General features: G+C 38.2%; 1 protein-coding gene across 2 annotated transcripts in view; it reads left to right on the forward strand.

Annotated features, from left to right (window-relative positions):
- LOC148423080 (dachshund homolog 1-like) overlaps positions 1–12,981 on the forward strand; it is a 155,204-nt gene that overhangs the window by 107,534 nt on the left and 34,689 nt on the right. For both annotated transcript variants that reach the window (XM_088415767.1, XM_088415768.1), the window contains exon 4: positions 11,750–11,922. In XM_088415767.1, coding sequence (XP_088271893.1) covers positions 11,750–11,922 — 173 coding nt within the window. The remainder of the gene's footprint in view (positions 1–11,749; positions 11,923–12,981) is intronic.

The following is a 12,981-nucleotide window of genomic DNA, read 5'->3' on the forward strand; positions in this document are numbered from 1 at the left end:
ACAAAAAGATCAGTAAAGGTTTACTTAACAGTAAAAACCCAGTTGCAAAAGTGATCCAAAGATTCAAAACAGATGGAACTGCAGCCAAAGTACAGAGACATCCAGGCCGACCCAAAAATTAACAAACCAGGCAGGAGCATCTTGTGATGAGAAAAGTTCAAGAAAATTGGCATGCAAGTGCACAACAGTTGTCTAAGGAAATAGAAACTGAAATTGGAATGGCTGTATCACATGACACAATGTGCCATACAGTGTAGCAAATTGCATGCATGGGTGTCATCCCCGAAGGAAGCCTCTCCGAAAGCCCAGTCACAAAAGAACCCGCCTGGAGTTTGCTAGGGCCCATGCTGAAAAGAATCAATGCTACTGGGTCTCTATACCCTGGAGTGAAGAGACCAAAATCAATCTTTTTGGAACTGGTGGCTTCAAAACAGTCTGGCGTCACAAGGGTGAGAAGTACAAGTAAAAGTGCATGGTGCCCAAAATGAAACATGGAGGGGGTTGTGTTCTTATGCGGGGTCGCATGAGTGCTGCGGGTGTTGGAGAACTTATTTCATTGATGGCATCATAAATTCTCAAATGTACTGCTCTCTACTGAAAGCTGAGATGCTTTCATGACTTGTCGTGCCATTTTTCAGCTTAACAATGACCCAAAACACACATCTAAGGTGACTGCTGACTTTCTGAAGAGGAACAAGGTGAGAGTGATTCCATGGCCATGTATGTCACCTGATCTGAACCCAATTGAGCATATTTGGGGAATACCGAAGATACTGGTTGGGCATCACTCGGTATCCAACCTCCAGGCTCTGAAAGAGGTCATATTATGAGAATGGAAAATAAAAAGCTCAAATGTTGTCAACTTGTACACTCCATGCCAAGAAGACTTGTAGTTGTCATTGCATATACTGGTGGCCAAACAAAATATTAATGTACTGGATGTAGTGGTGTTTGTTCTGGAGGGTACTAATATTTCCACTTCGCTTTCATTGAAACAGAAAAATATGTAATTTAAGTTTTTCTGCTTGAGTTATAATTCAAGAACCTAGTGCAATTAACATCATCAAAGGACGATTTGGGATGTATTATACATAATACTGTGACAAACGTCATATATATATATATATATATATATATATATATATATATATATATATATATATATATATATATATATATATATATATATATATATATATATATATATATATATATATATATATAGTCACAAAGTGTACATGTCATAAGGTCTGTGACACGTACGCCTGCCACAAGACCTGCATGTCGTTAAGGCTTTTTAAAGGCAATTTATTATTATTATTCTTTTTAATACTACTTGCAGTGTAAAGCTTAGTTCTTTCCCTGAAATTTCTGTCAGATCATTGCATACTCTCATGGAATTCAGTCTTGTGTTACATCTGCTTGACCCTGACCCTGTCTGTCTCTTGTCACCAAAAAAGACATTAGAAAAGATGAAGCAGATATCAATATCAACAAATATCACTAACAGCAATATTTAACAAATATCACACACAAACAAAGAAAAAGTCCAAGCCAAAATGAAAACCTCATTACAAAAGAAGAAACACAGCAATAAACTTAAATATAAAATCATCCATTCGTTTCTGGAGCCATTACTAGATTCACAGGATTGCTGGTGCCTACCCCAGCTGACTTTAGGTCGGCAGTTGAAACCCTGAACTAGTTGGCAGCTAATCGCAGGGCACACCCAGAACAAACAAACCTTCCTGCCTCCAATCATATCTAAAGATGCAATTTACTGTGTCCAATACACCATGCCAGCTAGAATCGAACTTGGGTTACCTGTGAGGTGGACGTTTTAACCACTCATCCACCAAGCCGGCAATATAAAACCAAACAAATAGAATTAATCAGAAACATAAATGACTTGCGCCTTGTTATTTTTTATAGCATGTTTGTTTTTGAATGCTTTTCCATGTCTTTTTTTCTTTCTTTTTAGAACTTTCATTTACAGTTGTGTTTTATAATGCATTTTTACTTTCTTTGTTTGCAATTTAATTACTTTGTTCATTTTAACATTTATATTTTTGTATTTACTGTTTAATCTGTTTAAATATGTTTGTTTATAATTGATATTCTTTTGCTTTTTTAAATTATTTTGCTATTTCATATTTAATAATGTGTTTTTATTTGTCAGTTTGTGATTCTCAATTTGCTCTTGTGTTTCATCCTTTGTAGTTTTTGTCTTTTTGGTTTGTAATTACCATCATTAGTTTTTTTTAATTAATTGTGTATGTGATTTGCACTTCAGGGCCCATATAGGATTTCATCAAGCTGGGACTTGATGCTGCTTGTTTCTATTTTTTTTATTTTTTTTGTCTTTTTACCACATTCAATTAACACCAACATTTTCCATCCAAATTATGTTCCATAGTTACAACAACAAAAACAAAAAACTAATTTCAAGTTATGCATGTTTTTAATTGCCAAAGACATTTTACATTCTGCCTGTCTGCTGTCTCTGTAAAGCCTACACCTCATCATTTTCTCATGAGTGTAGTCGTAATACAAACTCATGTAATTAAAAACGTGCTGTCCACGTGATGACCACATGAAACCCTAACCGCCGTTCACCCCTCAACGGCCATTTTTTCTGCCTGCGCGTTATGACAGCATGGCGGGCTGTGATTGATAACGCTCGTCGATATATTTCATTTGGGGAGCTTTAGTCAAATGACAACGGCTTGTCATTGACTGAAAGCAATCTTTTTAAAAGGGGGGAGCCTTTGCTAAGTATCAGATGAAAATGATTCCTCTGTCTGCTTGGGTGTCACTGTCTGCTGGAGCTTTATTGATTGGCCTTGAATATATTGCAGCCGCTGCAGTAACAGCTGCTGCTAATATCTGCGCCCTGCTTACACTCTGCTCTCCTGTCCACGGCACTCTTCACGCCATTGTCGCTTATCGCAGGCTCTTTTTCCCCCCGATGCGGCAAATTTATCAGGAGTGACGTGACGCAAATATAAAAAATGGGTCCAAATTAGAGGAGCTTTTTCTCCCGGGAACCCGGCTTGCTGTCCAAGCGTGAAGACGCTAACCAGAGCCGCCATTGTCTCCTTTGCTCTGCGTTATCAAGCGTCGGGATGTTGGCATTGCTTGGTAAAGGTCATTTGCTGTAATGAGATTTGCCACATGCAAGCATATGGCATGATTATAGAGCCCTGTTCGTTAACATTTGCAGCAAAGAGCAAGACAAGACAACTCAAGCGCTTTATGGCAGGCGAAAATGTGTTTTGCACCTTTTCACAATCAAAGATTTCGTACACTGTACCAATTCCTTTTTTTCCGGAACATGATAGAGCAGAAACACACCATAATCCTCAGAATTGAGGTGCACGCTCACTATAATGAATATAATCTCTCCTCGAGACAGATTGTCTTTGAATGCTGAACAGTAGAAAATAACAAAATAAAATGTAAGATAGAATCAGAAATGCCCTCGGTTGGAAGAATGTGTGGCAGGTGATCTTACAGTGAATATAATTACTGCAATGTACTGTAATATGATTTTTAAGAACCATCTGTACTTTTGAGTTAATTTCATAAATGTCTGTCTAATTTTACATTTCCATATTTTTTGATTATTTAAAAAAATGGGCACATAAATCCCAATATACGAGATATATAACAACAAAACGCATAGGAATCGTACTGTATTAGCTGCTGTGTATTGTATACCTCTTGTACTGTGTTGACAAGTCATCTTTGTCTTATCTGCCATTTTTTTACCATCTTTTTCTTTAAGTGGAAAAACAAACTTTTGTGTTTTATACTATATTGAGATATTGAGTTAAATTGAATAAATGCATGTTATATTTTTTGCTTGATGAACAACAAATATGGACATAGAAGACCAAATAACACATTACTTCTTAATTATAAATGACAACGTTTTCGGATATTTTTCAGAATAACGATTTAATAACGGAAAATGAGATTAAACACGCTATATAGTGAGCCAAGCGAAGGGATGTCAGAACCGCAGCACACTTACGTCATCATGGTACGCTAAAATGTGATCAGTATAAATGGTAGCCGTATCAGGGTGTCAGTATCCAAGCGTGCACAGGCATCTTGGTTTGTTCAACTATCTTTGAAAAGTAATCAAACTACTACTCAACTGTTAGAGAGCCCTTGAGCCCTGCTAGCTAGCAGCTATATTTTGTAAGAGGCTGCACTAAACGCTGGCAACATGCAATAAAATACAATACAATAAAACGTCAGCATTTTTTTTTCGCACCCTGAATTGGCAATTTTATGTGGTTTCAGAATAACGCTGTATTGTTTGTACTGAGAGTTGGGACTCCTGACTCACTCCCGGAGTGTGTGGTATAAGGTCGGCCATTGTCGCGACATGCTTGCAGAAACTTTTAAATGAAATACTTTATTTCAAAAGAATGACTAAATCAGACTCCAACTATTTCCCTCAACCTTTTGAAAATTCCATTTCCAAACTTTAGCGACAATCTATTCACTGTCACATTCATCCCATCACTGAGTAGGAAGTGAGCCCACTTTTGCTGACATTGATTTCAGGCTAGTAAAGCCTCGACCAGTTCAACATTTTCACCTAAAAAAAAATTATGGTCAATAAATGTCTGTTAACATTTTCAGTACAGAGGTAGCCAGACAGCTCAAACATGTGGCTTGCGCTGGAAGCCCAAAACGTGTTTTGCATTTCCTATTCAAAGATAGGAAGAACTTTTTCCCCCCTCTGTCACATAGATGATGGATCTTTCCATTTCCCTTTTAAAGAATGCATGCTATTAGAGAGCGGGGATTTTAAATGATCCCATAGAAGTTAGGCCGATACACTTAAAGAACAAACACCTCTGTCTGGCTGATAATTTCAACCACATGTTACACTCCGCCGCCTTTCAGAGGAAAGCAATTATTCTATATAGCTTGTCAAATCTGAGATGTTTTCTCTTATCGTGGCTCTGATGATTTCCCCCTAAACGTGCGCCTTAAAATGCTTGACGTCTTCTAAGTTGAACTCAGGTTGGGAATTTGATGATCTACCAACTCCTTGATCAACTAATGACCAATGAATTTCTTTTCAAGCTCTAATTGTATTTTAAATGTAATGGGAATATATTATCTGAATGTTTTGAACTGTCCATGTCGATGTCATATTGAACCAAGCATGTTGCTGGAATGACACACACACACACACACACGCACACACACGCACGCACGCACACAGGTCTGCCTGGTCTGTAATTCAGCTTTTCATCACCGATGATATTTTTTTCTTCTTTTAGCAGCAAACTAGTTAAGAGTGCTTCTGCTGTGCGCAGCTAAATGGTGCATTAAATTTTGTTCAAATGGCTTCAAGACGGGATCAATCAACCATCAATTCCACATAATCAACAGAATTTCAAAAAATCATTTAAAAAACTTTAGTAGCCCAGCCTAATAACTCCAAATAGAAAGCTGCCCCACGAGACCTACTAGTTTTCTTGTCAAATAAAGATTTGAGAGAGAAGAAACACGATTATTGTTTCTTTAATTTTGTTTGTATAAAACATTCATCCCTTCATTCATTTTCTTTACCACTCGTCAAATGATTTTAGATGACCACTCTGTATAGTTTCAGCATGCCGATTTACTTAAGGGCCAGAATGCTGCCCACATGGCTCAAGTTATTATTATTATTTTTAATACAATGAAAGGTGCTACAGAGGCTTAAAATGTCCATTTTAGCAGGAAAGATCATCCAGAATGTTTCTGCTTATTGACGTACCCCAGCTTCATTTGTCTCCATCTGGCCTATGGAATGTAAAGCACATTGTTTGCATGTGTTTCATGTTGGGTCATCTCCGCATGCACCTATACTGCATTATTATCTGAGGTTTCATGTTTATGTTGTCTTGGCGGCATCCGTTCCCTCGTGCGTGAGCACGTATTTAACAAAGGCAACATGTTTGCTTTATGATCAACATTAAGTACGTCAACACAAAAGGTTTTCTTCCACGGTGCGTTCAATGACACCGTGGGGCTGTGGGTGGCACATCAAAGCCAGATACCTTCCTCCCACTCTAATGAGAACCAGGTCTCGCCTGCCTGGACTCGACCCGCCATCTGCGTGTGTACGTCTGTGCGGAATGTAAGTGTTGTAAGCGGTAGCACAACTCCAGACAACACAACACATTTATAGAGCTTGTCCACGTTTGATGTCGTGTCCGCCAGGCTTCCAAAAACGATGGCTCCGGTAATTTTTTCAGAACGGTTCTAATAAAGATGAAGAGCTGATTAGTGCTACAGACCGCCAAACATCTCACTATTCATTTCCTCTTAGAGCCGCTCAAATGCTTGATACGACCACAACAAAGGTCCATACCTCACTTTTGTTGCCGGAATACGACATTGGGGGCATTTTATTAGCTCACTTAAATGAGGACTGCCTTGTTTACGCCCTTCAGGAGAGAGTATGAAGGGACTTATGGTAAATTTGCCGTCCATCATCTCTCACCGTGTGATTGTATAATGTGTTGACTTTATGTTGTTTTTGAAAAGAGCATCTGAAATTGGCAAGTACAGAATGTGTTATTCATGATTAAACGGAACAAAGTGTTGATTCAAAAATCTTTTGTAGAAGAGGATGGTGTCATCTTTTTCTCTCCTTTTTTTTAATTTTACATTATTTAAAAACCAGTCAATGAAACAGTTATATTTTGCTTATATAGTAAAATGTACTCCTGCGTAGTTGTTTTTAAACACTGGCACATTTAGGCTTTCTGTTAGACGAGATAAGGCATTTGACCTGCAGCCCCTTTACGCCTCTGGAATAGATCTGCACCTCCACTGAGCAGCTGCTGAATTGCATGATCACATTTAGAACCAAAGCAAGAGCAATCGGTAGGAAACTGACCATACTTGAGGAAAATTCATGTGAAATATTCACAAATCAGATCTCGAGAATAAGTAGAACGTGGAGGGAAAAAAAATAGTTTCAGATATTTTTGGCCCTAATTCTTGTGGGAAATTGTGCATTTTGTTACAATTCTGTTGCTTTTTTAGCAGTTAATTTATTTGTTTCTGTGCAAATGTAGAAAGATTTAATAGCTGTGGTAGTCCCATTACTCAAATACCGTCCACTTTTTTCGTTATACTTTTAAAGCTACCCTAACGCTTCAAAAAAAAGCATCGTGGGCCATGTCAAAACTTATTTTGAGTTGTTGCAGCAAGCCCCAAAAAAATGGATGCAGTACCTCAAATTACCCCTGTGCTGAAGTTTGAACACCTCTAATTAGAGTCTTCAATTAGTATGCTTTTCTCAATTATAATGAGCATGATTTGCCACAACCGAGATATTTTTTTTTCCATCGTAGTGTGATGTGATAAAAAACTAAAACTAAAAAAACTAAAAGTGTTGGTGTGCACCAACATCTCACCATTCTTGCAAGTATACAACTTTACAGCGCTCAATTAAAGGCAGACTGGGATTGAATTGCGTATCGAGCGGTGACTCGCTCCATTTAGCCAGCATAGTGGAATGTTCCTGTTGAGTTTGACAGGATCAGAGAGACGGAAGAAGCATCTCAACACGGAAAAAAACCAAAAGGCTTAGTGGTCAAACACATCGGCCCTTTTGTCTGGTCCAATTGAAATCAAACTCAAAGGATAACCACCAGGAATGTTTGTCTAGGATGCATTGTTCTGACGCTCCAAACAAAGACAGATAGGCTTTAAACAAGGCATTTAATTAGCGCCAAATCCCGAGCTCGGGCGGCGCCAACCAATTAGACATTCCTCAGGCGTGTGCAGGTCCTATTTCACAGATCCTCTCCAGCGCTGTCTCTTACAGTACATCTCCTGCCGTCCAGTTAAGAGAAGGTAAATAGCCCAAGACAGACAGCTTCATTAGCCAGCGTCTGAAAAGCGCCCGGGCAGATTGTCCCTTAAATAGTGCGCCGTTACTGTGGGCCCAGCCAGCGACCTCTGATCAATTACAGCTGACATTATTGTTTGTCGGGAACCTTTTTTTTCCTTTTATTCCTTGGAAAACGAGATCAGGCTTGAGCTTTGGCTGGAAATGTAATCTCCCCTTTCTCTCTTTGTGCTTCCTTGGCTCCACAAACAATAAATCACTCCATTGAAGAGATAATAAAGTGCCAAGTAGGATCTAGTTTAATTTTTGTCAGGGGAAATCTGCCTGCAACAGAGTTAAAACGGTAAAGGGGCTTCCGCTTTCCTTGTTGTCTTTTTTTCGGCCGCGGAAAAATCAGACTTCCTGTTTAGATTAAGATTGATGGTGGAGGGTTATCATTTCCGTCCACCACCTAGACAACAGCTCCTTTTAATCATTTTAAAATGTTCTATCTTTTGTTACATTTTTTGACAGCGTGCAATTTGAGTTTGCCATAACAAGCCCTATACAGTGATTGCACTCTCACTGAGGGCTGTTTTAATTCACTCTGTTCGTCCCCGACGATTCAGATCTTTGCTTAGCCAGGCGTGAGCATAATAGCTGAGCTGTTTGTCGGTATTAAGTGATTTGTCGTTTTAATGACAGTACATCGAAGTTCACCTTTGCGGCTCCCTCAGGCTCACTTCCGGTAAATGACTCCAAAAGCTTTGCTTACCCGCAGCTGGAAATCGCTTCTTCATCACTTCTAAATTTCTCTGTTGGAAGTTGCGATAGCAATCTTCATTGAAAAAGTTAGTCAAAGCGTGGATGTCTGCAATGTGGTGACGGACTAGTCATTGCTGTTTGGTGAATTAGATTAGTGTTTTTATTGTCGTCGTAAACATGTTGTCAAAACTGAAAATCAATTGGCATAACTTACTTCTGTCCCACATTTGGAACACACCACCAGAAAGATCAACTCGCCATACTCTGATTTAATATCCCATAATGTGTTGACATGGAAGCAGCAAGTAGTTTTAGTTCCGATATGATGTAAATGTGAGCCTAAGTAGTTTTTTTTTTATTCATTTATATTTTAATTGTATCTATATAAATATTAGATTTACAGATGCATGGCTCAAAACAATTTGCTTGCTGGACTAAAACAAAAAACAAACAAAAAAAAGTGTCATATATAAAACCGGGACAAAACAATGGGGCCTGCCATGGAGACTCGGGACACAAGTCTCAAAATCATTGTCCTTGTTAAAACGACAAGTCACTTCACCCTACTGTGGCTTTAAGGTTGCTTTTTCCGAAGTATCGTTTCCCTCATGAATTGCTTATTGTACAAAAACCTACAAAATTGAAGTGTATACATACTCAATGTTAGCTACATTTAACACCAAGCAGTTCTCATGCAGTAATATGGTTCCCTTCAGCCTTCATTTACGTGTACTGTATTTTGTGTTCTTTATTTAAATTCACAAAAATTTGTTCTGACTGATTTTTAGAATCTAGTAATAATTGCAAATAAATGTAAAGATTAGAATATTCCTTTTTACTTTCACATTATGGTATGAAAAATATATTACTTTTTATTCGTAAAACTTCATCGTTCTTTAGAAACAAAGAAAGGTAAATACAAGTAAACCATAGCTAATTAAATGCAAAAATAATGAAAGCAATTATTCCCAAAGCCTTTTTTTATGGCAATGATGAGAAACGCCATGTCAAATAGACCTGAATCATAATGCTTAGTTTATAGTTTATTTCAAACATATGGGGAAAAAGAACACACACAAACAAAAGAACAAAAATATACAGTTGCAAGGCAGACAACATTAAAAAAAGGAGAGGGAAGAAGTAAAACTTATTTAATCCTACCCCCTTTAAATAAACTAAAAATTACCTAACCATCACACATATCAACCCTCACTTGTCCCAGCCAATACTCTACTATATTCCACCTTCTAATTTCTGAACACTCAACATAAACCTCCATAGTGCCAAGATGCGCTCAAGAGAAACATTTAAATAACACACCTACCTCGAATATAACAAAAAATACCACAGTGTGAAGAATAACCTAAGATTGGTGGGAATTAGACTTTCTGCAATGCTACTAATCTATCTAGCTCTAGGATATGACGCTTTTCTTCTTTGCGGCACTAATCTACATTTGGACAGATGTATGTACTTCAGACCTTGTTAACTGGCTGTTTCCTGTTGAGAAATCTTGCCAAATATGCCACTTAGCTCATTCAACTGCATCCTTTCAGTCTCCAACAAATTGAAGTTGGCATGACCTTTTTGGCCTGTGGCACATCGCTCTTTTCAGTGGGCTTTAAGGGGGTTGGGTCCACCACTTTAGGACAAGGCGGACATGAACGTTGCTGGGCAGCCACTGAAAGCTGCACTAATACCCCAAGCAGAGGTACAGTGTTTTGCCTCAAGGACAAGTGGTGGCGAGTTTTCCATATCTTTGGGAAGGGAGGATGAATTTGGCCCTGGATGTAATGCATCCCACCTGAGAGCTCCTTGAGGAGCATTGAATGGCTGATGTGTTGCCAAGACCCTCTCCATGGCGTCCTACATTAAGCACCTCCGCAATCAGACCTTCATTTTTTGTTGTTGTTGGTTTTTGTTTTAATTGAGCTTTGCCGGCCGAGCGGTAATTGATTCAGTCCGAGCACTGATACAAGGTGCTTGCTTTAATCCTTTATATTGTTTGGGAATACAGTACTCTCCGCCGAAGCATCTTTCTTATGGAAATCAATGCTGGCTTTTGGAATAAGAAGCCCTTTCATTTCCAACCAGTGTCCTTCTCTTTAGAGCTGTCGCCATGCAGATCTCCTTGCCCTTTAGCAACTGATGTTTCGTGGGAGTTGTTTTTTTTTCCTTTTTTTTTTGTGCATCAGCTTTTTTTATTACCTTGAACCGGTCTGCCAAGCTATAGAGAGAGAAAAAAAAAATCAACAACAAAAAAGCTCAATCGGTATCCGAGTGTCTATGAGGTTGTCTTTAAAGCGAGTGGCGCAGGAACAAAACCAAACTGTTCACGTTTGATCCTCAGCCGTTCAAAGTCCCCGTCAAGCCGAGTGGGGACGGACGGGAAGGGTGGGCGGTTTGGGGGGTGCGCAGATACCTAACTGTGACCTTCTAAAAGTTGCGCTGTTTTCATGAAAGAAGCGCAGCACACTGCTAACTATGAAACCCCCACGGTATCTTTATTATTCTGCTCTCTTTGCCATTAAAACGTCTTCAATATCTCCCAATTAGGCATCTATCGGAGGACTCCAGTTGAATAATTTAAAAGATACGTCTGATGCCCAAATGGAATAATCTGTGCATGTATATATATGAAAGGGAGCAAAATTCCTGCGCCCGATATAATTAACCTTAGTCGCGTTTGTCATTAGCGTGCTTAACTAGTCATGGCGGCTTTCAAGATTGCCTTTGTTTTTACTGCCGTTTTTATATTTAAATGTTGAGACTATTTCCATAATATTCTCATATTTTTTATTCATCAGAGAATTAGTGCTTTTTATTGCTGTGTAAACTTTGGTGCGTGAACTACTGTGTGGGTAATTTTTATCCCCCCTTTTCTTTATTATTATTGCGTTCCTGCTCCATTATTAACAGTAGTAAAACATTTATATCTATTATATTAACATAGAGAATTATTCAATTGCTCCAGCTTAAATGTTACGCGACGTTCTAAGGGGTGGGAAATTGCAGAATTAACAACATCGGGAAACATCTTTCGGCAGGTTCCGGATGTTTCCCCCTCGTGAATATTTTGGCCATGACATGCATCGTTGAGTAACCAATTACGTTCTCACGTCGTCGCAGGCCTGGAACTGCCCTTCATGATGATGCCTCACCCGCTGATCCCTGTCAGTCTGCCACCGGCTTCTGTCACCATGGCCATGAGCCAGATGAACCACCTTAGCACCATTGCCAACATGGCCGCTGCCGCACAGGGCCAGAGCTTGCCTTCGAGAATGGTCACCTCTGTCATAAAGGTAATTTTTTTCACTTTTAAAAAGAGACTTTTGTGAAATATTCACCTTTATTTAACAAAATAATTATCACTACAAAATTACCTGAAAATTTCAATTTACGATTTAAGAGTTAAATTGATATACTGTAATAACTAATTCGCTGCCATGGTGTTTATTTTTGTCAACTTGAATTCATTTCTTTACTGCTCCCAATGTTTATATTTATATGTTTTTTCAAAACGGAGGAGTGGAAGAGCATCTTGCCTGGGTTGTTTGTAAAATTCAGGTTTATCTCCCATTGTAACACCAAAAAGATTCATGTTGATGATGTGTTGCAAAGCTTTTGGTTTAAGATTAGCTCAGCTTTTAAGAAGATTAAGTAAATCTCAATTTCGTTGATTAGGTGGGAGGGATATGCTGATACATAAGGAGTTGGACAAATTTAGGCACCTCATATTCAAATTGCATAATTATAATCATTAAGGCAGTTAAAGTTAAGGTATTGACTTTGGAGATTAATTAAAATTTTATAATTTTACAAAATTTACAAATTTTAACTGTCAACTCAGTCAACTGTTGTTCAGCAGTTGTATCTCACAGGAAAGAATCATATGAAAGGATCCAAAACTATTCTAACAGTTTTGAAAACGTTTTTTCTTGATGGTTTCATGTTAACTTCAAGACATTACTCAAGTAAAAATGTTACAAGCATTATAGGAAATAGTAGTTAATTACTATTGATTTTGAAAAACTTTGTGAACAATTAATTTAAAAAATAGTAATCGTTTGACAGCACTAATATTTATGAATGGTTAATCAAAGTACTGCATTTTTCGGACTATAACACACAGGATTATATTGTAGTTTCAGTATTAATAAACCCGTATATTTTTGCGAAATTTCCATTTAAGGTGCACCGTGTTATAAGGTGTGCCGCATTATAACACACACAAAAAAAAAAAAAAAAACAATACAGCAAAAGTCAAACCTTATTCCACACATACGGTGCACCTGATAAGGAACACTGTCAATTTTCGATAAGGTATTTTAAGTGTGCCCCTGAAAAGTCTGGTATGTGTT

This window comes from Hippichthys cyanospilos, chromosome 5, assembly GCF_059441005.1.
Source record: "Hippichthys cyanospilos isolate Australia breed blue-spotted pipefish chromosome 5, RoL_Hcya_1.0, whole genome shotgun sequence".
In the NCBI taxonomy this organism is placed as follows: Eukaryota; Metazoa; Chordata; class Actinopteri; order Syngnathiformes; family Syngnathidae; genus Hippichthys; species Hippichthys cyanospilos.